At 45.1% G+C, this 27,977-nt stretch overlaps 1 protein-coding gene across 6 annotated transcripts in view; it reads right to left on the bottom strand.

The window, feature by feature from the left end:
* Positions 1-9,004: 9,004 nt before the first annotated feature.
* PTPRF (protein tyrosine phosphatase receptor type F) overlaps positions 9,005-27,977 on the bottom strand; it is a 746,312-nt gene continuing 727,339 nt past the window's right edge. For all 6 annotated transcript variants that reach the window (XM_085602951.1, XM_085602956.1, XM_085602955.1 and 3 more), the window contains 3 exons: positions 23,470-23,624; positions 13,825-13,960; positions 9,005-10,620 (listed from right to left, as the gene is read on the bottom strand). In XM_085602951.1, coding sequence (XP_085459077.1) covers positions 10,552-10,620; positions 13,825-13,960; positions 23,470-23,624 — 360 coding nt within the window. In that variant the 3' untranslated portion in view covers positions 9,005-10,551. The remainder of the gene's footprint in view (positions 10,621-13,824; positions 13,961-23,469; positions 23,625-27,977) is intronic.

Raw genomic sequence — 27,977 nt, forward strand, 5'->3', positions numbered from 1 at the left:
ATTGGATAGGGTTGGGCCAGGGTTCCCATTGGCTGAAGAGGTCACCTGATTACTAGGGCTATAACAGGCTGAGGCTAAGGGCAGAGAGGACAAGGGTAATTACCTGTTTGAGACTGGTCAGGACTAGGGCCAGAAATGCTGTCCATTTTCCCATTCATTAATACCCACCCTATGTATGTGTCCCTCTGTATAAAAGCATTTATTTCCACTATACATATATACCTATCTTTGTGTATTGCTTTGTATAAACACGTAGAATAATTATGTTGTTATAAAAACAAAACAAAAAAACAACAAAAAATCATCTTTGGTCTACATGTACTTGGATCTGTGTGTCTGTTACTTTTCTCCTGAAAAAGCATATCCAATGCACTACCCTATTTCTCATCCTGTAACTATCAATATCTTTAATCTGCATATACTTACCTCCTTTATGCCTCCATAGTACTCATGGATCTATATATTTATCACTTTCTTCTAATTTAGCATTTCCAATGCACTACCCTATTTCTCAGCCTATACTTCTCTCAATATATCTTCTAGCCCACTCTCTCATTTATCCCAAATCCCATACCACTACTAAGGTTCCCAAAATAACCCTTTCTTGACTCTCTCCTACTCTACCCCTCCTTGCATCACCGGACACCTCTTTTACTATACCGATCCCCCAAAACTAACCTTTCTAAACTCATCCTTCTGACTCTTCCCCTCAAAAAACCCTTTTTACTCATCCAAAAGCCTCCTCCTACTGCTATGACCAAAAAAAAAAAAGAAACTCTATCCCTCCACTATCCTTTTCAATCAAAATAACAGACTAACATGTTCACTTCTCTAATTTCATATTCCACTATACTAATTCACCACTAATCCTTTATGGGTTCCAGAGTAGCGTGCTACTCGCCAACAAAACGTTTCAACACCTCATCAGGGTTACAAACGCTATATAAACTGCAAACCTTTTTTCCATTTTTATCCCTCCCCAACCCTTCTCTAACTGACTAACATATCCACCACTCAAACTACTTCATATTTCACTACACTAATTTTCAACACTAATCCATTGTGGGTTCCAGAGTAGCATGCTACTCGCCAGAAAAGAGCTTCAACACCCCATCAGGGGTAACAGGCGCTATATAAAGATACAAACCTTTCTTTCCCTTCTATCCCTCCGCTATCCTTCTCACGCCAAATAACTGACTAATATCCACCACTCAAATTACTTTCATATTTCATCATACTAATTCACCACTAATCCTTTATGGGTTTCCGGAGTAGCGTGTTACTCACCAAAAAAAGCACTTCAACACCCTATCAGGGGTAAGAAGCGCTATATAAATACAAACCTTTTTTTCCTCTTCTATCCTTCATCAATCCTTCTGAATCCGAATAACTGACTAACCTATCCACCACTTAAAATTTACTTGCATGGTTCACTATACTAATTCAACACTAATCCTCTATGGGCCCCGGAGTAGCGTGCTACTCGCCAAAAAGCGCTTCGACGCCTTGTCAGGGGTAGTATGCGCTATACAAATGCAATTACAATACAATATAATACAATTACAATATTTCACTTCACATGTACGGAATGGCTCAAAGAGAGGTCCCATGAGTCTTCGGAGAACCATAAGGTACCACATAGTGACCGGTGGTGTCCTTGGAGGAATGACTAAGACCTTCCATGAATGTGTCAACAATTGGGATGATAAACAAAGATCTAGGTTGTATGTCTTGCATCTCAGCAGCTACTGCAGCCAAATGAAGCCTACTGTGTATTGCAACCCTGACGTTTGGAAGTGTGACAAGTAGCAGATAATATCTTCACAGATGCTTGCATTGGCTGCATAGGTTTAATAATGCAGTAATGTACACACTTTTTCCATTTTGTGGCATAGCAAGCTCATGCGGTAGATCTGTGAACTTTCTGCAAAATGAGCATACGTTCCACTGGAAGATGCAGATTACCAAGCTCACAAGTCCACGGGTACAAAATCACAAAGTTAATTTCCTTGAGATTTGGATGTCTCGGCTGACCCAGATGCTTATGTAAGAAGTCTGCTCTCACGGTCTCAATGCAGAAGGACTGAAATTTCTACTAGCACCAAGTACAAAAGTGTTACTTACCAGTAGGAGTAGTTTTGCAGCTTGAAGAGTTTTCTGGATTCACATGCCGTGCATTATTCTGCCATCTAGTGGTTGGGTCCGGAATAATCAGTTTTGTTTTCTTCTGGGCGTCGTGGACCATGATTTGGTGCCAGTTACGTCCCTTGTGTGACATCAGACGGCACCCTGGAGGTTGTAGTGCGTGGCAGCCATCTTCGGATTCTTTTTTCTCTGTTTTAGTCTTATAGTCCTTCAGATGATACTTTAGAGAATTGTTAGACTGGATTCCCCACCTGTTTGTATTCCTTGTAGGGGAGGTTGGGTGGGTCACATGTGAATCCAGAAAACTCTTCAAGCTGCAAAACTACTCCTACTGGTAAGTAACCATTTCGTTATGCAACGTGAAACCTTTTCTGGATTCACATGCTGTGCATCAGATTATGTAGAGATTTCTCCCTTCTTGGGGCGGCTGTGGTAAGAGGAGGACTTTGCGAACAGGTGTTTGCTTCTTTATTCATTTGTAATGTTTGGTGAAGGTGTGTGGGGATGCCCATGTGGCTGCTGCACATATAGTGTCTTTGGGCACATTGACAATGAATGCAAGAGTCGCTCCCTTCTTTCTAGTTGAGTGAGCTCTTGGTTGTACACTTAGTCTTGTACCTGCATCAGTATAGCATAATTGGATGACTTGGACTATCCATTGAGAAATTGTTGATTTTCTAACAGGCGTCTTTGTTTTTGTATGTGAGTAGGCAACAAACAGCTGTTTGCTTTTACGAGTTGTTCTGTTCTCTGTAGATAGTACAGTAGAGCTCTCCTTATATCCAGGGTATGGAGGCTTCTTCCCCTCTTGTTTGCAGGTCTTTGAAAAAGACTGGAATGAGAATGCTTTGATTCAAGTGATACTTGGATACAACTTTTGGCAAGAATTCTGGGTTAGTTTTCAAGATAACTGTCTCTACGGATTTGCATGTATGGTTCTTGTATGGTTAATGCTTGTAACTCACTTACTTTTCTTAAAGAAGTAATGGCAATAAGAAATGCTGTCTTTAAAGTGATGTGTTTGAGGTCTGCCTTATGCGTGGGCTCAAATGGATCCGTCATAAGTTGTGTTAGCACTGTATGTAAACTCCACATGGGGGCTGGAGCTGTTCTTGGGGAATCAATTCTCTTGGACCTCTCTAGTAACCTTTTTATGACAGGTCTTCTGAAAAAGCTCTTGCATGTTTTTCCCCTGGTGTAAGCTACGGTGACTACAAGGTGAACCTTTATTCTTGAGTAGTTGATGTGACTGTCTAGGAGGTGAGTTAGGTATATGATGACTGTTTCCTGTTTATTGATGGAGTCTATTCGGTTGTTAGCTTTGCACCAGGTGGTGCACTGTTACTGATTAGCGGCACAGCATTGTCTTGTAGTTTGTTTTCGTGCTTCCTTTAGAATCTCCATCGTTCGTTGAGGCAAGTTTAGGTGACCAAACTTTACATTTTCAGGTGCCAGGCCGCTAGGCGTAGCGTTTCTGGCTCCGGGTGGAAGATTTGGCCCTGTTGCATTGTTATTATGTCCTTGTCCGCTCTGAGTTTGATTATTCGTCCCTTAGACAGTTCTAGCAGACTGGAGTATCATGTTTGTCTGGCCCATTGTGGAGCAATGAGCATTAGGTTTGTCCCTAGTTGCCTTTCTTTTTCTAGCACTCTTTGGATTGGAGGTATTGGTGGAAATGCGTATGCAAATGTCTGACCAATCTAGTGACAGGGCCTTACCTCTTGACAGGTGGTGAAGAAACCTTGAGGCAAAGAACTGGCATTTCTTGTTCTGTATTGTCACAAACAGCTCTATCTCTGGGGGTCCCCCAGAGTTTGAAGATGTATTGTCTTGCTTTGTGCTTCAATTCCCACTCGTGGAAGCAGTTGTTCTATCCGCTCAGAAGATCTGCTGTTTTGTTGTATATTCCCGGTAGGTGTATTGTTTGCAGATTGATTCTTTGAGAAATTGCCTATTGACAAATTTGTTGTGCTAGTTTGCTTAGCGGGAATGATTTTGTACCTCCCGGTTTGTTGAGGTTAAACATTGTGGTGGTGTTGTCTGTTTGAATCAAGACAGTCCTCCAGCGAATGAGTTTCTGGAACGCTTTCAAAGTTAAAAATATTGTTTTCATTTACAAGTAATTGATGTTTTTTATGGAGTCAAGGTTATTCCACTGGCCTCGTCTCTTCAGTTGTTGGAGGTGCGCTCCCCACCCTTTGAGCGATGCATCTGTAGTGATTGTCACAGAGGGAGTTTGATTTTTGAAAGGTCTGCCTTGTGTTAGGTTGTTGGATGCCTGCCATTGTATTTCTGCCTACAGTTTGTGCGCAACAACCACTAGATCATCCCAACTTCCAGTGGCCTGTGACCACTTGTTGGAAAGCCATTCTTGGAATGGGGCGTATATGTAGGTGGGCATGTGGAATGAGCAGAATGCAGGATGCCATCATGCCCATGAGCTTCATGACTCTACTCACTATCAGAGATTGACCCTTCTGGTAGAGAGAAGTCTCTTGTTTGATGGCTTGTATGCTTTTTTTGTGATGGGTAAGCCCGTGCGAGTTTTGAGTGGAGTCTTGCACCGAAGGATTTTTCCCTTTCTGACTTGGTGGAGGATTTCTTGCGATCTGAGAATCCTAAACTTTGGAGAGCGTGGATTGCGGTTTGAACTTGACTGACACATTTTTGTTTTGTGTCTGCTCTTATAAGCCAGTGGTCTCGGTAAGGGTAGACGTGTATTCCATCCTTTCGCAGGTGCGCCGCAACAGTAGCGAGGCACTTGGTGAAGACACATGGTGAGGATTTTATTCCGAAAGGGAGCACCTTGAACTGGTATTGTGTTCCTTTGTGTAGGAACCCGAGATATTTTCTGAGGCTCTTGTTCATGGGAATGTGTAAATAGGAGTCATTGAGAACTATTGTTGCCATGTAATCTCCTTTTTGAATCTTTGGTATTATTTCTTGGAGTGTAGCCATTTTGAAATGTTGCGTCAGAATGAATTTGTTTATGAACCTTAGGTCCAGGATTGGCCTTACGAGAGGTCTTGTTTGGGGACTAGGAAATACGGCGAGGAGTTTCCTTTGAAAAGGTCTTGCCTTGGTACCAATATTATTGCTTGTTTTTGAAGAAGTTCCTTGATTTCTGAATTTAACTGTACGAGTTCTGATTTGAGGAACTTTATCCTTGGTGGTGTCTGTTAGTTCTATGCAATACCCATATTTTCTCAACTTTAATATCCAATTGTCTGTGGGGATTTTTCCCCACTGTTGAAGGTATTGTGATATTCTGCCTCCCACTGGTGTTGTGTGTGAGTCTTTCTGTGCAGGAGTCAATTTGAGCCATTTCCTCTTCCTCTAGAGGGCTGGCCTCTGCCTCTCCCTCAAAAGGACTGTTTTGGCTGGTGTCAGCTTTGGTATCCTGCTTGCTGGTTTGTTTGTTGACTATTCCCCTGGCCCTGTTGTTGATGCAACAATTGCTGTCCTTGAACAAAGGTCCTCTTCCTTTGGCTTTTCCCCGTTAAACCCTCCTCTTGTGAAGGTCCCCCTTTGTTGCAGGGCCCCCGTTGCTCTTGCAGTTTTGTCGTCTTTTTGAATCTGGAGAGATTCATCTACCTCCTTTCCAAATAGGACCACCCCTGTAAATGGTCTATTAATAATAGAGGTTTGAACCTCTTGTTTAAAACCAGATATTCTAAGCCAGGCCAGTCTTAGTGTGGTACCTGTGCACATTTGTCTGCTGGCGGCGTTTGCTGCGGCAAGTGCTGATTTAAGGCATGTGTTAGAGACGTTTTTTGCCTTCTTGGACAATAGATTTTGCCCATTTCTTGTCTTCTTCCAGGAGCTTGTTGATGAGCTCCTCAATGTCATCCCATTGTTGGTGTCTGTACCTGTTCAGCAGCGCATTAGAGTTTATGATGCACATTTGTGTCGCTGCCTCTTTTTCCATTTTTCTGCCTACCATATCCATCCGTTTGCTCTCCTTCTCTGGAGGTGGTCTAGTGTTAGTCTAGTCCAGTGTTCGAAAGGGCGTTTGCTCTTCTGCTGGCCATGGTGACAGTGATGGAGTCAGGCACTGTGTTGCCATGGATATTTTTTGGGACCTTGGATGAGGGTTTATACTTCTTTTTGACACTTGGTGTTACACCTTTGCTTGAGGCTGGCTCCTTGTAGGCTTCTTTGCCTTGATGCAGGATGCTTGGCAGCATTAGTAGATTGTGTCCCCTTGTTGGCTAGGGTCTCTAAGAGGAAGCATGTGTCCTCTTTTTCCTCTTCGAGAGCAACCCCAAAAGCATCAGCTGCTCTCTCCACTAGGGCACTGTAGAAGGATGTGTCATCTGGGAGCAAAGCCACCGAAGGATAACAGCTTATCTCCTCCAATGGGCTTTCCGTGTCGAGGTCATTCCATTGGTCCTCGAAGGTTTTGGAGGCTTCTTCCTCTTCAGGTGCCTCGATGTATTCTTCGAGGTCTTCGTCGCGTGGATTAGGGGTTGGAGGTCACTCTAGGATCTCCTCTTGTTCCACTTCGGAGTCTTCCGTCCCCTCGGCATCAACATTGTCCATGTCGGCGACCGGAATCTTTGGAATTTGGAATTCCTTTAGTCAAGCGCAAAATTCCTCCTTCTGGAGGAGCGTCAGCATTTCAAGTTTGAGTCGTTTCCTTTTCTTTTCGACCGAGAGTTCTCTCGGTGTCGGTGACCAGAAATGTTCTTTTCTTGGTCACACTTGTCTCTGGCTTCGAGGGCGGCGTGGTTCCCTTCGAGGGTTCATGTTCGACTCTCATTTTCAGCACCTTGGGCGATCTTCCCTCGTCAGCGTCCCTTGGTAGGGTTCTGTGGAGTTCTTTAGATCACGGCTGGCCTTCGATTGCCTTTTTCTTCTGCGTCGGGCTGCCTTAGGCTGTCCCTTATTATTGTGGCCCTTCGGTCTCGATGGATGTGTATTGTGTCTTACTTTAGCCGTCTTTTTCTCTGTCTCCTTAGCTATCTTTTTGTGGGAGTGGGTTTTTTCGGAGTCTCCCTCCAGAATTTCGATGTCTGATCCTCTGTGCATAGATTATGCTGGAACTCCTTGGTCCTCTTCATCGCTAAGGAGACCTAGGTCCTTCAGGGAAGGTTTCCTCAGTGCCTGGACATTGTGGTGTAGTGGGCCTCTCGGCATGTCCTGAGGGTTTTCAGTAGAAACTCCGCACAGGCCTCACAGTCCTTGTGGTCCTTGGGCAGGCAGAGGTTGCACATGGCATGTGGATCTCGTTGTGCGAATTTGTGGTGGCACTCGAGTGCAGAATTTAAAAAGTGGTATTTTCCATAGCCCCTACCTCTCCATTTATCGAACCTTGGTGTCGTTGGTATTGGAGATGTCGTTCCCGTGGTGAAGTTGTGGTCTCGGGTTGCGAGGTTGATTTTCGATGCTTGGTTTTTATTCGAAATCTTCAGTTTTTTGGGGGACTTTCAGAAAACTTCAGGGTGTCCTGTCTTGCTTCCAGCCCAATGGCAGAAAAAAGATACAGGATTTCTTGCAATTGGCTAGCACGCACAACAACCTCCAGGGCACTGTCGGATGTCACACAAGGGACGTACCTGGCACCAAATGGTGGTCAACGACACCCAGAAAAAGAAGAAAAACAAAACAAAAAGACTATTCGGGACCCACTAGATGGCGAAATAATGCACAGCATTTGAATCCAGAAAAGGAGTCCCGCTGCAAAACTGTGGGAGTCTTGCCTGCATCAGAGCAATGAGTATCAGACATTTGTCTCAACTTCCTCCTCGGCTCAAAGCCTATCCCCCAATTCTGGGGACTCTCCTGGCTTGGAGACCCTTGTCTAGTTTGAGCCATCATGTCCACTTGTGGGTCAGACAAATGTTCACCATCAAAGGGTATGTAGATGGTATAATTTTGTACTAATGGATGAAATCCATACACCCAGAGCCAGGCACGTTTGTGGATGACTCTGGCTGGAGCAGAATGTTGAGGCCTTTTTTGCATAGTCTCTGGACTCGAAGCCTAGCTTTCAGTTCTGGTGACCATCCTGGCTTTGAGATACTTGTTGAGGTCCAGCCCCGGAGGGTCGATCATTGGTTGGTATGTGAGGTGTTGGTGTCTTCAGTGCAGACTGTGTCCAGGGTGCAGGTTCAGATGGGGCCCGGAAGATTATTCCTTCTCCTAGTAGGAGCAACCGGAGGTGAGGGTTTCAGGACTCTGATATGGTTGACCTACGGAACACTCAAGTAAGGCCCCTAGATGTTCTCAGGTCTAAATATCGGTGGTGGCCCAGTAAGGTCCTTACGCTTGCTTCAGAAGCCCACGAAACAGAATAAGGAAGCCATGTCTCACCCTGTTTGAGGAAAAAAACTTGAATGTGAAAGCATAAGGATTTGCACCTTAGCCACTGATGTTGGACAAATTCGGGACCACCACAAACAGCAATTTCTCCATTGTCTGATCATCCAGCAAAAACTGACCATAAGGGCTTGGCAGGTGCACTGCTAAGGTCAAACGTCTGCTGAAATCTGACTTTCTTCAGGCTGGGGCCACACTTGGACTGCTGGAAGAGACAGTGTATGTTGTGCCTCATAGCTATCATGAGGCTTCAAATAATATGCATCTAAAACTCACAGTTTCCGCCCCCATTTTGAGACTGTAAAGAAACTGCAAAGCGCAAATCTTAAAAAAATAATCTTTACGTGAGTCATAACCCTTTACCACAATACCAGCACATGTTTAATTGTAACTTTCTGGCTTTTAAAATTGTTTTGCATTGATATCAGTTTTCATTGCCTTCTCATAACTTCCACAACACAGTTAAAGATGTTACTGAGGGGCATTCTAGACAACAATCTGTAGAAATTGAAATAACTGCACAGCCCAGACAAGTGAATAAAAAAAACATTTTTCAATTTATTAACATCTGGAATCAAGCAAGAGTGCTGCAGTGTTTATTTTTTACTTTTTTTATTAACAAATAGAAAACAGACTGTGTACAACAGAGTGAACTCCTACAGCACTAATGCATCCCACAAGGTAAAAATGAATTTTTTCTCCAGCGATACAAGCCCTGCGTGGAATCCAATTTGCTTGCTGCAGATTTTCAGTATGCGGAATACATTTGATAATACAGTTAGTTAAACCTTCCACCACCTTGATTTAAGTAGTACTGCACTAAGAGATGGCCAAGCCTCCCTCCTCCTGTAGTGCAGGCCTGATATAGTAAGTTGTATTAATATATATTATCAGTAAAGTTACAGTAGTCTTTTTGCCACATTGGTTTTTTGTTGTTGTATGAGAAGTCCGGATGGAGCTGAGGCCCATGAACAGTAATCGAGAATGCGAAAGTGGAAACGAGACAGCCCTTGCCTTGCCCCTCGACCCGCTACCCCCAACTCCACCACAGAAAGTACCACAGTTGCCACAGCGGGAGGTCTGTGGCAGTTCTTGAGATTGTGCTGTCTTTGCTGCCTCCCCGTTGGGTCCAGAGTCAATAAGAAGTTTGGAAGCAACGTGGGAAGCGGATAAAGTATTCCTGCGGGGTTTAAAGATTGTTCGAAGGGAATAGAGGGCAGTGGCGAAAGCTTGCTGTGTTTTTGCCTCTCTGCTGGCACCTCTCTCTCTCTCTCACTTGCTTGTTCCCACCGAACGTAAAAGACAGATGCAGCTGTTAATACCCATGAAATACGGGAAGGGTAAAAGGGTAGGGACCAGCATCCTTCACAAATGCAATCCTACTGCCAAATAACCAGACCACCAGTTTCTGTGCAAGTGGCTCAATTCATGTGCTCGAGCAGCTTTCTCTGTTTAGATGATGAAATCCACTCCACTGTGTCCCTACCCAAACCATCCCAAATACAGAAATGTTTCCTAAAATAAAGTTTTAAAAGATTAAGAGCAGTTGGCCTCCAGTTGAAATTTTGGCATGGTATTTGTGTCCCTGAAACCAACAGGGCAAAAACTGATCATACAGTACAAATAATCAAATGGCTAAAATAGAAACTAACAATTAAAAAAAATAAATGATACATATAAAAGTTAACATTTGCCACTAGCACTTTTTGTAGCTGCAAGACTTATCTTGCGGGTCAAACATGATTTGTTTTTCGTTTTAAAAAAAAAACATGATTTTGTCAACATTGTAGTGTATAAAACCCTTGGAAATCAACACAATGGCTTCATGAGAGTAGAGGTGACAGAGAGGATGGACAAGCGGAAGCAAGTGGAGCGCATCCCAGCAAATGAAAACTGAGGCTCTCCTGCTCCCGTGCCCCGAAATGTTTCCATGGTGATGGGTCCTGAACACTGTGCTTACTCATCACCGGGCCGAGGGACGTCTGTACAGAGGAGCTGATGAGGGTTCAGCTGAGGGCTCGGGACGAGGCACTCAGTCCCGGCGGCGGCGACACATTCCCAGGTCTGACGAGATGAAAGCTGTAGTTACGTTGCATAGTGGTCAAAGCTGCCCAGGTACTCCAGCGCTGCCCGGTAGCACAGCTGGTACTGGTCCTGGAATATTAAAAAGAGACATGAGGATAAGCCGGATTCAGGCAACGGCGTTCAGGCAGGACTGTCGACCTGTGGAGTGTGTCAGGTGAGGCTTAGTCCAGCAATAGGAAACACTTATGCCATATCCTGTTCAGCAATAGAGGGTCTTGATGATGTGAAACCATGGCCAGTAGTGGTGAGTTCTGAGATTAGACTGTGTAGCAGAACACTTGAGTGAGGTAGGGACAAGTTATGTCAGATGCTAGGTTCAGCCAGAGAGTGTGCTAGATAAGGCAGCATCCAGCAATATAGGGTCACATGCATCTTAGATTTGAGAGGACTCCAGGGGCTGTATTACAACAGGGCGCACTGTTCCTTCAAATTGGTGCACCGTGCACAAACATGGACAGTGTGCCCTATAACTGATAATACGCTGTCCCCAGGAGAGACACAAACTTGCGGATGCCCTGGGGGCAGTGAATTAGTAAATGACGGATCGGCTGCTTAAATCAGCCCTTCTATCATTCACCGCACAGGCGGCACCTGCCTGCACTTCAAACCGGGAACAGCGATAATCTGCCTGTAGGGGGATGTCTGGGGAGTCCATGAGATACCGGTTTCCCCACTCCAGAGGGCTGCCCTCAGGGGGCACACTGACTGTAGTCCAGCTTTTTGTGACGCACAGTTAGTGAGCCTCCTGACGGCATTTCCGCCTCTCCACCTGCAGCCATAGAGCCGCGCAGGCACGGAAACAAGGTGTTTCCCTCATTTGCATGGGGCCACAACCAGGAACATTATGGAATGCTCTCTTAAGATAGTGCTGGTGCATTATATGTAGGCCTGGGCGGTAAATTCCGTTCCGCTCGCGGAATTTGCGGAATTTGCGTAATTTCGCGTTCCGAGGAGAACGCGAAATTGCTCAAAAGTCTGCTTTCCGCGATTTCGCTAAATTTTTGCTTGTTCGCGTTCTAAAAATGCGTGTTCGCGAGATATTTTTCCCCGAGCACGCAAACAGCAATTGTGAACAGGAAAAAAGCATCGCGAACAAGCAATTCCGCGTGCTCGCAAAATTTCTGCGTGTTCGCAGAGATTTTTTACCGTTTCGCGGAGATTTGCGTAACGCAATTACGCAAATTCCGCCCACCCCTAATTATATGTGCCAGAGCTAACTGTGTTACAGAATGGGCTGCACAAGAAACTGTGGACCCTTCTGCAATATTACAGCACCACCATGGCTGCTTAACAGACGCACATGCCTGTTGCACCCTGGGGCATGGTATGTAATATGGCCTCAGGGATGTGTGTGTAATGCTGGAGATCGTGAAGGGAGGAGAAACGTGCACGGAGTAAAAGGCCGAAATAGAAGAGCTCAAGAATCACATGGGTCCTGAAACGTGTGACGAGTTGGAAGGAGGTATGTGAAGAAAGGATTCAGGAACCGTTTCATGAGGTAGGAAGCCAGGACCAAGGGGTTATTGAACAGAGGCAATGACAGGAGTGGGGTCATGAAGGTAGGGATCTTAGAATGCATGCACAAAGACATAAAAGGTCGGTGTGGGGTACAAGCTACAATGCAAGGCGATGCTCAGTCTCAGGCAGAGGAAAGATTTGGAAGAGAGGAGACTAATAAATTATGATAGAATGAACCACAGTACAAAGAATCACAAATAGGGGAGAATACAGAATGAGACCGGGAACTTAGAAAATAGAATCCAGAGCAGACAGGTGAAAGAGGAGTGTTGAGACAGAAAAGAGAATCCAGAGCAGACGGGTGAAAGAGGAGTGTTGAGACTGAAAAGAGGATACAAAGCAGACAGATTAAAGAGGAGTGTTGAGACAGAGAAGAGAATCCAGAGCAGACAGGTGAAAGAGGAGTGTTGAGACAGAGAACAGAATACAGAGTACACAGGCAAAAGAGGAGTGTTGAGACAGAGAAGAGAATCCAGAGCATACAGGCAAAAGAGGAGTGTTGAGACAGAAAAGAGAATCCAGAGCAGACGGGCGAAAGAGGAGTGTTGAGACAGAGAAGAGAATCCAGAGCATACAGGCAAAAGAGGAGTGTTGAGACAGAGAAGAGAATCCAGAGCATACAGGCAAAAGAGGAGTGTTGAGACAGAAAAGAGAATCCAGAGCAGACGGGCGAAAGAGGAGTGTTGAGACAGAGAACAGAATACAGAGTACAGAGTACACAGGCAAAAGAGGAGTGTTGAGACAGAGAAGAGAATCCAGAGCAGACAGGCGAAAGAGGAGTGTTGAGACAGAGAACAGAATACAGAGCATACAGGCAAAAGAGGAGTGTTGAGACAGAAAAGAGAATCCAGAGCAGACAGGCGAAAGAGGAGTGTTGAGACAGAAAAGAGAATCCAGAGCAGACGGGCGAAAGAGGAGTGTCGAGACAGAGAAGAGAATCCAGAGCATACAGGCAAAAGAGGAGTGTTGAGACAGAGAAGAGAATCCAGAGCATACAGGCAAAAGAGGAGTGTTGAGACAGAGAAGAGAATCCAGAGCATACAGGCAAAAGAGGAGTGTGGAGACAGAAAAGAGAATCCAGAGCAGACGGGCGAAAGAGGAGTGTTGAGACTGAAAAGAGGATACAAAGCAGACAGATTAAAGAGGAGTGTTGAGACAGAGAAGAGAATCCAGAGCATACAGGCAAAAGAGGAGTGTTGAGACAGAGAACAGAATACAGAGTACACAGGCAAAAGAGGAGTGTTGAGACAGAGAAGAGAATCCAGAGCATACAGGCAAAAGAGGAGTGTTGAGACAGAGAAGAGAATCCAGAGCAGACAGGTGAAAGAGGAGTGCTGAGACAGAAGAAAATCCAGAGCAGACAGGCGAAAGAGGAGTGTTGAAACAGAGAAGAGAATCTAGAGGAGACCGGTAAAAGAGGAGTGTTGAGACTGAGAAGAGAATCCAGAGCAGACAGGTGAAAGAGGAGTGTTGAGACAGAGAACAGAATACAGAGTACACAGGCAAAAGAGGAGTGTTGAGACAGAGAAGAGAATCCAGAGCATACAGGCAAAAGAGGAGTGTTGAGACAGAGAAGAGAATCCAGAGCAGACAGGCGAAAGAGGAGTGTTGAGACCGAAAAGAGAATCCAGAGCAGACGGGCGAAAGAGGAGTGTTGAGAAATAACCAGCGGTATAGAGGAAGAGAGCCCAGAGCAGACGGGAGACCAAGCAGTCCAGAGAGTACCCCAGCAGCAGGATTGCTCAAACCACCTACCTCGGTCTGCACCATTGCAGGTCGTTGTGTTCTCAAGGTCTTCACAGTCTGGAACATATCTACCACACCTTCGTACCGCATGCGCTCCAGCACAATACTAAGAGTAATAAATACTCCAGTGCGTCCAACTCCAGCACTGCAGGGAGACAGAAGGAAGTATTAGTCTGAGAAATACACAAGTCCTACAAGGAGGGGATGGCACAAGTTATTAACCTACAGTTCCTCTTTTGATACTTGGGTGCTTTTACAGATTCTTTACTTTATGTGTTTAGGCCGGGTGCCAGGTGGTGGGGGGCTCAGAAATGATGCACACAGGTTAGGTACCAAACAAGCACTGAGAAGCACCAGAGCGTTGACGGCCTTGTTATAGACCGTACCATCGAACATTCAGTTCTCCACCATTGCTCCCATCCGCAGTGCCAATGGACACAGAGAAGGATCATATGTAAGGGAGTGGGGGCCAAGAATAAGTACGGGGATGCCTTCTGGTAACCAGGCGCTTTATAAATGCTTTTCAATTCAATTCAATTCAAATGTTGTCATCAGGTCATAGCATCAATTGGACACTATGTCCTGCCAGATTTAAAGGACGATTTTTGTGGCAGAACCCAACAAGTTAGAGAGACCGAGAACCAGAGAGGAGACAGTGCTGCAGGAACCGTCTACTAAATCCGGACTATTCATCCGTCTGTGCAGTAATACTCAGCAAAGGCATGTAGAGAAAACCATGCTGCTGCCTTCAAGATCTCCTGGGTGAATTCGCCAAGATAGTCCAGGACTGATTTCCCGCGCTCGCTTGTTGACTAGCCCAAGAAATGATGTTACTGATGATAGGCTGCCTCTCACAAGCTACTACATCCTGCCAGCATGCTAGTATTGCAACGTACAGCCGGTCACACTGAACCAACATTGCTTATCCATGCAAAGTTGAGAAGGAAAGCCCCTATGGATGAAGGACATAGCCTGGAAGGTGAGGATACCCTGTAAATTGAAATTTCCACCAAGCCTTGTTAAGTGAATTAGGGCGCACTTCTCCAAATAGATTAATTACAGAACATGCCTTAACATTTACAACATTGGAAAGTCCAAGGGACAACGCCAATCTTTCATTTTCATCTCCTAAATCGCCTCTCTCGGTGTCCCCTTTTAGTTAAAATCACAAATGTGACCCAATTTTCAAGTTCAACTGCTCCGCTGGCAATCAGCACCCTACAAGAGGCCCCTCTCTGTCAATCACTGACACCATATGACTGTATTTCACCTCTCGTTCACCGAAGGGGCACTTTAAGCCTTCGACAAGCCTTATAATAGACATGCAGATACCTTCAGAGTCTTTTTACCTCTCTCTCTTAGCTGTCTATTGAATCACAGTGGAAACTTAGAGCCAACTATTACTGAACAAGAAACTGAAGAACAGACACTCCCCTGGAGGAATCTCGTTCCCCCAAATCTCAACATCACCACAACACATCCAGCCCCACTCATCCTGCTAGTGCGCTTCTACCCTCTCACCACAAGTGAAACGACCAAAATTCCAATGAGTCATAACTCAGAAGCCCGGGAGACCCACATCAAGGGGCTGTTCAATGGATGAGCTCATTGGTAACTACCCTCCTTGAATCTTACTCTGTTTGTGGACTCATGCCCAAAACAGGTCTTACATCACCAAGCCTTCCAAAATACATAAGAACACAATCTGATACTCTGACAAAAGGCCGCTGAGCACTGAGTTCAGTGCTACCCGGTGGACTTCACCAGAGCCACACGGCACATCCATGCACACAGATGTTCTCCATTTCCAACACATGACACCCGCCCTGATCACTTCTAAACCTGTGCCACACTCAACACATTACATCCTAATCTCATCTTCCTTGTCCCAGCCTTTATGAAATGAGGGAGTCTCCTTCCTGAGACAGGCAAACCATTTTTACCATAAATTGTGCTTTTTTTAAGGTTTACAATAAAACAGACACCCCCTTTCACCCATAATCCCTGCCCCGGCACCTGACAGTGTCTGTTTTTGTGCATCACTCCTGTGGACATAGGTTACCCATTATGAATTGTTAAGTGCATACCTTTTTCATATTGTTTTTAGGTCGAGCCTACTAGACCGCTCAAGGCATATTGTGACCTACTGAGAACATAAAGGGCTTAGAGCCTGCCCACTGCTTACCATTGGTTGGCTTTACTCCTCACTCACTCTCCTGCTTCTTATTCGTGCCCCAGCTTGTCAGTCTTGTTTTTGCCCCCCATGGAGCATTGTATCTTCACGATCTCTAATTGGATGGTATCACCGATTGCTTTTCAAGGACTACTTTTTTCTTTTTTGTGTGAAGCACTCCAAGAGTGTGTGTTTTTGTGCTATTACCCATGTGTACATCTGTCCCCCTGCACTCCATGTTTCCTTCTGTTTGCTGACTGCTTTTCCCACCCCTTCCCTGTTGAGCTTGCCTGTGTGTTTCTTTCAATTGCTTCCTACCACCACGCCCTCTGCGTTGCTTACCTCCAGCCTCTGTGTTGCGTTTGCTCCCGCCCTCCCCCTGTCGCTTTCAAATTCCCTCCAGGCCTCACTCTCCACCCCCCCACACCCAATGCTTTTGTGTCCCCTCCTGTGTTTTTGGCATCGCCGATGTTGTGCAGTTTGGCTAAAAACCATTCGCCAAGCCAATAGGTCATGAATGCATGGCCTATTGGCTTAACCAGTGCTTGTTTTCTTCCTTTACACAACAGATATTGCTCTAGTTGTCAGTTGGTTTGCCACACTGCTCTACTGGTCACGCTGCCTCGGTAGCTATAGTATCTGGCGGAGCTCTGCAACCCGGGGAAGCAGACCGGGCAGTGCTGAGCTGTGCCGGTAATATGCCTCCTGTCTTGACATGCTCTGATGGAAGGCGACCATGCTGTGCAGGCCATGTCTCGACTTTAAAGAACATGGATGATTCACAGATGGATGTGGAGGGATTTAAAGTCCCTGCTCCAGAAGCTGGTTTTAGCCATCACTGTGCACCTGCAAGGAGGGCTGGAAAGGTACACTGGGGAGCCTGCTGTTCCATCACTCACTCCCCTGTTCCATCACTCACTCAAAAAGTGATGGGAGGAAGGCTTGCAAACAGTCTGTCCACGGGCAGTCACACGGGTAACATTCCAACCTAAATGTTTGTTTGCCCTCTATGCCTCCTAAAAGGCAGGAAGAAACAATCACCATTACACTAGACTATCTTCAAGCACTGGTAGGCAGGCTGCTCTCACTTATAAGACCCTACAAGGCTACCTAGAACCGAGCCAGAGGAGGAAGATGGAACTGAGCCTGAATCACCAAAAGGGAAGTTGGTAAAAGAAGCTCCATTAATGGAGGCTGTCAATCATATCAGAGAGCGAGAGAGAGACTATTTCGCTGAAAGTGAATTAATTGACTCAGATGGTTTCTGTGAATCCGGTGAATCATCGGCAACCGACGCCTCTTCACAAAGCAACAAGGAACAGATTGAAATAGAAATGGAAAGAAATAGATCCAATAGGTTTCCCCAGATTCCTAAGTAAACAACCCCCACTAATAAATGTTGGCATTGAATTTCCTCAAGTGTTGAAAGTAAATTCCCTATTTGCAAGTATCTCCTTCTCTTGGAGGGCAAGGACTCTGTGGACAACCATCTCCGGAGCCAATAAAGAGGGATTGTGCAGCGTCTAGTGTGGTCTTCCGCACACTGCTACATGCTGCCTGTGCACCACAGGTGAGGCTTTCATGCTCCTTTTGAAGGATCCAAAAGGGAGAAGGCTGCACAGAGCTTCTGGGGACAGTGGAGTGGACGCACGCTTCCAGTCAGACACCACTTTCGATGGTCTCTGTGCGGCTGAAACATCACCAGGAGCCATCAGCAGGGAGAAGGTGCATATCTGTAGTGCCTTGGAAGCAGGATTCTATACAGAAAGCACTTATATCCCTTTACATTTCATGGGACTCAAGTTTCTTGGTCTGCAATTGGACAAGTGGATTATGCAATCGGCAGAAGAAAAGAGTTATTGAAACTCATGAAGCACCAACACCACAACTGAGGTATTTGCTTTCTCCTCCTAGGCAACATAAAACCTCACGAGCGCGAAGGCGGCTTTTCCGTGGGTGACACATTTTACCAACTAGAATTCAAACTGCCTCCTCTAAGCGCATTTTTCTGGCGGACTCCCAAAACACTAACCCAAAAGAGAGGCACTATTATCAGGAGTAGAAACAAGTATGTAGGACTTATGTAAAAAAATTTAATAATGCCAGTGCCTCTGTCAGAAGAACAGTGCTTTAATTTGTAAAACTAAGTGCCAGGACCCTCGTCAGGAGGCTTACACAGCTCGCACTGCCCATTGCCCCTGTTGTTGCTTCCAACGACAGCACCAACACAACTACTAACCATCACACTCCTGCAAGTGTGACACTTCTGACTATTCCAGACCCCAAAACTATAAGAATAGCTTGGACAGTAGGCTTTAGTCATTTTTTATGTATTTTGGTTTAATAAACAGCAGTTCTTGTGCTCATCTCTAAATTAGACAAACGGCGCTACCATGTGGCAGACTAGCATAAGTGCAATTAAGTGCCGGTGCTGAGCAACGGAAACCACTGGCACAAATTTTGCACTGCTGAAGAAGGTACAGGAATGTACTCTATTCTGTTCCCAAGAAAGAAAGGCGTTAGTTCTTACAACATCTCAGCCTACACCTGCCCATTCTCCTGTACCTTTTCAGCCGTCCTTCCCTCTTGCATGCGCCTTTCCTCATCTCGAGCCCATTCTTCTATACCTGCCTTTCATGGTCTCAGCGTGGGCCCCACTGGAGATAACCATTTTATGGCCACTCGCCTTTCAGCAAGCACCAACCCCACTAATGTCATCCAGATTACATTATTCTATTTTTGGAGCATGCAGAAAGGTTCAGGAGGCCATGTCTCTCAAGTGCTATATGGGTGGCTCTCCGGAGATTGTACACCATCGCTTACCAGTAGGAGTGTGACAAATGCAGTATTGTAATTGTATTTATATAGCGCTTACTACCCCTGACGAGGCGTCGAAGCGCTTTTTCGGCGAGTAGAACGCTACTCCGGGACCCATAGAGGATTAGTGTTGAATTAGTATGGTGAAACACGCAAGTAAATTTTAAGTGGTGGACAGGTTAGTCAGTTATTTGGATTCGGAAAGATAGCAGAAGGATAGAAGAGGAAAAAAAAGGTTTGTATTTATATAGCGCTTGTTACAAGTATGTGTATAACCCTCTCCTTCGTGCCGCATTTAGGGCATTTGTCTGATCTGTCTGGATATTCTCCCTTTAGTCTTGCTGTATGTCCAGTGAAGAACATATCAATATACTAGCTTAAAGTGAGCATTTCTGGACACTCCCCGACCAGTGCGCACGTCTTCTTCCAGCCCTTGTCCGTCATGGGCTCTGCTATGTCCTGCTACCATCAGCGCCGCGCAGGGAGCTCGTCTGCCTGATTTGTAATATCAAAGAAATTCAAAACGGTATCCATACAAATGTTAATTGCGGCGGTGGTTTTAGGGGATTCCCTCTCCGCTTGGATCTTTAAGACGCAAATTCTCAAATCTTGATTAATCTTTCTTTTCAGAAGTATCTGTGTTTCGCACTGGACGAGGATCAATACCAGTTAGAGGTTCTGCCATCCGGTCTATCAGATGCGACAAGGGGAGTCGCCAAGGTACCTACTTCCATAGTCGCTTTTGTAAAACATATTCATATTTTTCCAAACCTGGTGACTGGAAAACTTGTGATACTTCTCTGTTATAATCAAAAGATCAGAACAGTTTTTGCACAAAACTTCGGTTTCCCTTTGAGATGGAAGATATTCCAGCCGTCACAAGCCCTAGATCACCATTTCATAGGAGCTCATTTCCAAACCGATATGGGGGAAGTGCTCGTCCCAGAGGAAAAGGGGATTTATTTTTCCATCATACCGGGCACCTTCTTGGAACCAGGTGATAGGTCAGCAGAGAGCGAGTGGGTCACGGTTTCATGCCCAGGCTTGACAACATTCGAAACCTCAGCTTCAACATTTGTTGCTACACTTGGATCCAAACAGTCTGGAAACGTCAAAATTGATTCCGATAACAGACAGGAGATGAGTTGGTGGAAGATCATGTGTTGAAGGGAGACCCTTGACCACCTCCTTGGTCGATAGCAGCAGCTGACACCGGTCACTTTGGGTGGGAAACACACATGGGCGATGCCAAGATTCAAAACCAGTAGTCACAACTGGGAGCGGCCCGGACATCGAACTGGAAGGAGCCAAAGGAGCTATTTCTGGTATTGAGAGAGTTTGCTCCGTCAGTTCTTAGGAATTATGCTTTGGTCAGGATGGACAATCAGGCAGAGAAAGTGAATGTAAACCATCACAGGGGGACACCATCTGTTTCTCTACATCAAATTGTTCATGCCATGGAGCTACAGGCCGAGAACAATCCCATCTCCCTATACTTGCCAGGGGAAGAAAACATGACTGCGGACCGAGTCGGAAATTTCCTTCATCCAAAAAGGTCAATCTCCACCCACAAGTGTTCAAAGCGTTAATAAGGTCTCCAGGCAAACTGCGTTTGGACCGATCTGCATCGGAGTCCAATGCACAACTACTGGCCTTCTCTTCGAGAAGACAATGTGCAGACGTTTGGGCAATGAATGCGCTGTCAGTCAGAAGGCCGACAGCTCTCCTGAATGCATTCCCTACATTTCCTCTCCTCCTGAAGGGATCAGGAAGATACGGAGGGACAAGAAAGAGTGCTCCTGGTAGTCCCATGTGGCCAAGGAGACCATGGCTTCCCTTATTACAGAGATTGTCAAAATCTCTTCTGTTAAAACTTCCGAACCCTACATTCATATTGGTCTCATAAGGCTCTAATCCACCCATTGGTTGAACGGGAGTTTAAAGTTTAAACTTTGCAACAATGAGTTGCTTGTCATGGTAGAGGCATGCATTCAGTAAAGCTAAGGACCTGCTACTAGACTCTTGTGTGCTATGCACTGGAAAAAGGTTGCCATTTGGTGCCTCCCTCCCTTCCGCTTAGATGGCTTTTGGTTTTATGCGTCTTAGAAATGCTACAATTGGAAAAAAAGAATGATTGGCAGCTTGTTTTTTTTATTAACTAGAAATCACATCAGTTCGACATTTAGGAGAAATAGGCGTTTGAGCGACAGATGACTTCCTACATCTAAATACTGCCCGACAAGATGACCCTAAGGTCACATTCTGATTGTATTCCAAAATAACTCCTCTTTTTAATTTAGATCAGAAGATTATCCTTCCAACAATCTTTTTTTAGAGCCTTTGCAACGAAGCCCACACACCTTAGAGGTTTGCCACGCATTACTTATCCTGAGCAAAGCCTTTTAGCTCATCCTGTTCCTTCTTAGCTTCTTTTTGGATGGATGGAAAGGGAAATACACCAATGACTGCAGCTAGAAATAGATGGGAGTGAGTTACTGCACGTGGAACAAGGAATCACAGCATATCCTCCTGCACACAGGGGCTCTACAACAAGAGCAGCAGCCTCCTGTGCACAACTTCAAGGGCTGTTCTGAAGGAGCGCTGCACAGCTGCTATATGGCGTTCACTGCATGCCTTTGGGAAACATTACAGATTAGATGTGGATACACAGAAATTAGGATCCCCTTTTTGATTTTTTTGTTTTGGCCTGTGTACCAACTGATAAAAAAAAAAAGCTAGAATAAGAAAAAATACTTTCAATAAACTTTCCTTTCTGCATCTAACAGGACTGTATTTTTTCGATCCTGAAATTTCCCATCCCAGTGACAGTAGTGTGTATCCTCCTTTCGTAAAGACTGACGAGGAAGGCGGGACGGGGAAGTAGCTGTCTGAATATTTAAATGTAGCCTTCATTATTCCTGATCCAAGATCATCTCTTCACAGTCCAACATCCCACCTTTCGAGCCCTTGAATTGTTATCCAACGCGTGGTGTTACTGGCAGTGTCAGGATCCGGGGTGGGTATTACAGAACCGAGGGGTGTGTTTGTCAGTGTGAACACAACACAAGAACTACAGATGGAGACGAGGGTTTGCCAGTCTAAGGAGGGAGACGCCCTCATTTCCTAAGGACTGCGACAAGGAAGGAGTGGATCAGGAGTAACTAAGATTACAGGTGTGTCATCACACCATCTCCCAGCACTACTGCACCCTAGTGCACATCCTCACACCGTCATCTTTCACATTCAGCTAACCTGTACCTGAAGCCCACCACGCTACGTTCCACCCATACCTACCCACCACGCTACGTTCCACCCATACCTAGACACCGCACTACATTCCACCCATACCTAGCATCCACGCTACATTCCACCCATACCTAGCATCCATGCTACATTCCACCCATACCTAGCCACCGCACTACATTCCACCCATACCTACCCACCACGCTACGTTCCACCCATACCTAGCGTCCACGCTACGTTCCACCCATACCTAGCGTCCACGCTACGTTCCACCCATACCTAGCGTCCACGCTACGTTCCACCCATACCTAGCCACCGCACTACATTCCACCCATACCTACCCACCACGCTATGTTCCACCCATACCTAGCCACCGCACTACGTTCCACCCATACCTAGCCACCGCACTACATTCCACCCATACCTAGCGTCCACGCTACGTTCCACCCATACCTAGCCACCACGCTACGTTCCATCCATACCTAGCCACCGCACTACATTCCACCCATACCTACCCACCACGCTACGTTCCACCCATACCTAGCCACCACACTACATTCCACCCATACCTAGCGTCCACGCTACGTTCCACCCATACCTACCCACCACGCTACGTTCCACCCATACCTACCCACTGCACTACATTCCACCCATACCTAGCCACCGCACTACATTCCACCCATACCTAGCCACCGCACTACATTCCACCCATACCTAGCCACCGCACTACATTCCACCCATACCTAGCCACCGCACTACATTCCACCCATACCTAGCCACCGCACTACATTCCACCCATACCTAGCGTCCACGCTACGTTCCACCCATACCTAGCCACCGCACTACATTCCACCCATACCTACCCACCACGCTACGTTCCACCCATACCTACCCACCACGCTACGTTCCACCCATACCTAGCCACCGCACTACATTCCACCCATACCTAGCCACCGCACTACATTCCACCCATACCTAGCCACTGCACTACATTCCACCCATACCTAGCCACCGCACTACATTCCACTCGTACCTAGCCACCACGCTACAACCCATGTAATATTTCTGTTTGGCCGCGAACACTCCCATCCACCCGCCTACCTATGCATAATTAATACTTCATGCCTGAAGAGTGTGAAAAGCATGTATTACAGCACAGTAGTACCAACTATGAAGTATTATAGGAAGGAGATATGCCCCCACCTGCCTCCTGTCCACCCTCAAAGTGTAAGGGGTCACTTGCACCCTTTTTATCACCCACACAGTCACTTGCACTCTTTGTATCACCCTCACAGGGCTGAAGATGCACATGCGATGCACAGAGCTCCCACCTGCCTTACATGCACAGTGATAAGCACTTACACTAGGCGCACACATCCAAGGTCTCTTCTGATCCCATTCTTACAGAGGGCACAACTCACCTGCAGTGCACAGAGATTGGTCCATCCTGCCCAAACTGTTCCTTGGTTTTGTGCACTTGGCCAATGAAGTCGATGAAGCCCTCGCCAGTTTTTGGCACACCCTGCTCTGGCCAATCCGTGAACTGAAACTGTCGAATAGTTCTGGACTGTCCATCCTGGAGGGGGCAATATCAAGGTCAGAACATGTACAATCACAATATTGTGCACTGCTTATATTTGATATGTGCACATTTGCCCAGGCAATACGCATTCTTATGGGAGACTCATTCAAATGCACTTCACAAGCACCAGTGTGCACACTCAGCTCGACACGAACACTGCTGCGTGCACAAGGTTTCGTAATCCCCTGAATAAGCTTGGCAGACCTACCTCATACACTAACATTAACAAGCTCACAACCAAAACATCCTCAGGCCTAACACACACCAAATCGCTTCTACCCTAATGGAAATCATCTACGAATAAACACCTGTACAAATTCAAACAAGCATTGGCAAAGCCAATACGTCTCTCGTTTATTAAATGTGCAATTGCAAAGTTGATAGGTCTGGCTCTTTGGTAGAGTAAGTGTTTGGTAACAGTAGCACCATTTTGTGTGTATTGCCCCAAAGAAGCAACTCCTTGGTCTACAACAATATGGAAGTTGGAAAAGAGCCATTTTGTTAAACAGGCTGCAGTGTTATGAAAAGGAATCAAAAGATGACGTATGTGTAGAGCACAAGAGGTAATGGCACAAGCAGCAAAATATTTGATACTTTTTCACAATGGTCGAGTATTTTAAGCGCAGCAGTAAGAAAACCTATGTGCATGCATGTCTTTACTATTTGAATAAAACCACGCTTCTTCGATCGCCACCGCTGGCGATAGGAGGACAGTAAGAATCGAGCACTGATAACGTTAGCAAATCAGCAGCAATATTGCAATTTGGGCACCTGTACTTGGTGTGGACAAGAAAACTGTCTCCTGACATGGCGTGCCTTTATTTCCGGCAACATTGATTTGTGCCTGGCTTTGCAATTTTCTGAAGACAGCTCTGCTGTCTTCTCCATCCCCTGGGCACCAACTACCATATACGCATTGATTACTTGGTACTCAATATAGAACAGTGGCTACACCACTAATGTCTTTGGCACAGCCCTGATGATGACCTAGCGCAATTTACTAAGAGGAGTCGAAACATCATCTAAACTAGAACACTGGACTGTCTTACTTTCATCGACTAAAGAACCCCAAAGAGCCAATAAGTGCAGTAAATCCAAAGCTCCAAACACCAGACATCCATTGGTTTGTTTACGTGCTGCAGCTTTTTTTCTTGCTATTTACTACATGTTTAACCCACACTAGTGCTGCATCGCTTCACTTTTCACAGCTATAGCACCTTTTGCAGTTTATTACTCTATAAATGCCTATGTCAGCATAAAGATGTGCTCGTTTGTGAATCCATTGTGTGTTTACATTTACAGTAATTCAGTTGTTCAGATTCTTAAAAAAAATAACATACCACACACAAACACAAATATACAGCATATGCCTGTGCATGTAAATATGTATAAATGCAATCACGTGTATTTATATATGTGCATTTCTTTTTACTAAATCTGTACGACTTATGGTTTAAAAATATATAGATATTCTTTAGGTCTGCTTAACAAGTGCATACATTACTTATGGTTAAAAATATATATTTAAGAATTATTTAATCATTTTATGGTTAACATGTTTATAGGTCACTGCATAGTTTTCATATAAGGTAATTGATTAGATGCTTAAGGTTTTTTTTTCTCTGCATCTATCAATACGTAAATATGATCAAAACAATTGTATCTATAAATGCTTCACTAATAAAACTAAAATAAAATATTTAGAAAAAAGCCTTATAAAAATACAAAAATAAATTACCTTTTACGTACAGCAACATCTGAAAGTCTGATTTTTTAAATATCTATCAATGCTTGCACATATGGAACTTTATGCAATAAAAATGTTTTATCTCTTATTATTTTCCTTATACATATATATATATATATATATATATATATATATATATATATATATATATAGTTCTATTTTTATTACTTAACTCCCACTGAGGAAAGAAAGAAAAACAAGTCTTCAACTCTGTCCAATGCACTACTCCGTCTCATCCTATACCTCTCAAAATATCCTCTACCTCCACTCTGACTCACCCCAAACCTCATTCTACTAGTCTGATCTATCTAGACTCTTCCCTCCTCTGACCTCCTTAATCCTATTCAAACTAACAGACTCTCCATCCACCACTCAAATTAATTTATTTTTCCCTATACTAATTCACCATTAATCCTTTGGGTTCCAGAGTAGCGTGCTACTCACCAAAAAGCACTTCAACGCCACGTCAGGGGTAGTAAGCGCTATATGAATACAATTACATACCTATTTAGGTCAGTTGGGTAAAATTTACTTAACCTAAAGCGCTAAATTTATATCCAAAGGAGCGTGAATGAAGCATTGTTCCATTTACCACGCTTTAGCTACAACGGTAGGTCCGCTCTCACTGTTTTCAGAGGAAACCAGCTCTGCTCCTCTTCTCCTTGCCGCAGAACTCTCACGTGGGTGTCGGGCTAGCAGTCCAGACACATCAGTTTTCAAAGTTAATAGTTTTGCTCCTACGTTTGAGCCAGGGATCAACAATCCTTCAGGAAAACAAGCCCTGTGTCTGGTAGTTGCAAAAGATGTGGGATGATATGCAGGGGAGACACGTTCAGGGGATGACTACCTTTATATGCACACACCCAACAGAGACTCTCTTGAACTTAAAAGAAAAAGAAAGAAATCTCACAACATTTGTCTAGAATGTTCTAGTGTCTCAAAACCAGCATAAATGCAGGCAAGTCCAAATCAACAAACTTATACGAGCCAAGCTGCTGAGTTAAGAGATTGTGGCTTCTGACACGACACTGGGAGAACACTTTGTAAATTAGAGAGTTTGTGAAAATGGCTCTGCCCACAGCATATATAACATTAGGAATTATTTTTGTCTGAAGGATTTGCAGTTTTGAGGTGACTAGCGATACCTCCTTTGATACTTGCATGAAGGGAGGGTCAGCTGCATCCAGGAGGTACAAAGACAGCTAGCGAGTTAGCAGTATGCCAACGCGTTGCGGCTTAAATCTTTGTGCTATGTTCCTTCTCCAGGACACCTATAATGATTCATTTATCCATGTATACATTTACCAAAAGGGGGCAAATCTGAGGTGGAGTTTGTCCTGGTGCATTGTGGGTTTCAGGAGCTCTCATGAGTCACATCAAACCGAAAGTCCTTCAAAGAAAAACAACCTCTAACCCAGGAGTCCCAACACCAGAGGACAGAGTGTACAGCATGTTATCTACAGCAACATAAGTTGAAAACACAAGTCTCAAAGATGAAATATTCAAGCCACACCACGCTCTGAAGTGGGGCAGCGCTGATCCTTTGATGGCGCGTTTCTCAGCATCAGGTGAGTGGCCCTAATGGCCTGCTGCCACAAACTCTCTTAAAGGGGAGGCCTACATTTTAAGACTATCTCTTGAGGAAAGAGGGAGCTAAAAATGAACACAGTCTTAGAATACTTATTTTTTCTTTTTTGTGATTGTTCTGCGCCTGACTCATATCTTCAACAGCATCAACGGCCCACACACAGATTCTCCTCTCTCCGATGACGAGAAGTCAGACAGCCCCCCTGCAGGCCTGCTGGCGAGGGGAACTCTACTCTTGGATTTCATTGTGCACCAGGAGTATAAGATTGACGCTTATGCTGGTGTAAGGGATAGCGCCCAGTGACGAGCAGGAATGATGGTCTTTCACCACCACCATCATCATCCTTTGGGAAGCATGCTGTCAGGACAAACCTGTCGTAACACTAATGTCGAGGTATGGCAAACTCTTACCTTAAGTAGGAAGCAAGGGAGTCTTCCTACACCAGCTAGCTATCCTGTCACTCTCAACAGCGCCACTCGTCAGTGACGGTACCGAAACACATGAACAATGGTGATTTTAAGGGGAAAAAAAATCCCAAAATAATTGAGAGATACCACAATTGCTGGGTTTTAGGCGAAAAAGAATATTTGACTCAGATCCTGGCGCCAAACACTGCAGTAACCAGGGATTCTCTGGCCTCTATAAGCCACTGGATAAAGACTCCACAATCTCAACTGCAGATGGGTAAGGAGGTGCAAAGCATATGGAATCCATGGAATGGGTCAGTGAGGGGAAAAGCCAGACTTATAAATGTGGCAGTGCAAGCAGGCTTGAGCTAAAATCCAACTGCTGGCACACACCAAGGAAATGCTCTCACACAAACCTGCAAACACAAATGTGCACAATGAACAGGCAGGCTGTCAACTGTGACATCCACACACAGGCAGAACAAAAAGCAGCACTCCCAATCTTATGTGCACACACACACACACACACACACACAGAATAACAGGCACAGTACGGAGGCAGGAAACAGGCTCTCATTTTGTGTTTCTAGCATACAAAGCAGTGG

Source organism: Triturus cristatus, chromosome 4_2, assembly GCF_964204655.1.
Source record: "Triturus cristatus chromosome 4_2, aTriCri1.1, whole genome shotgun sequence".
Taxonomy (NCBI): domain Eukaryota; kingdom Metazoa; phylum Chordata; class Amphibia; order Caudata; family Salamandridae; genus Triturus; species Triturus cristatus.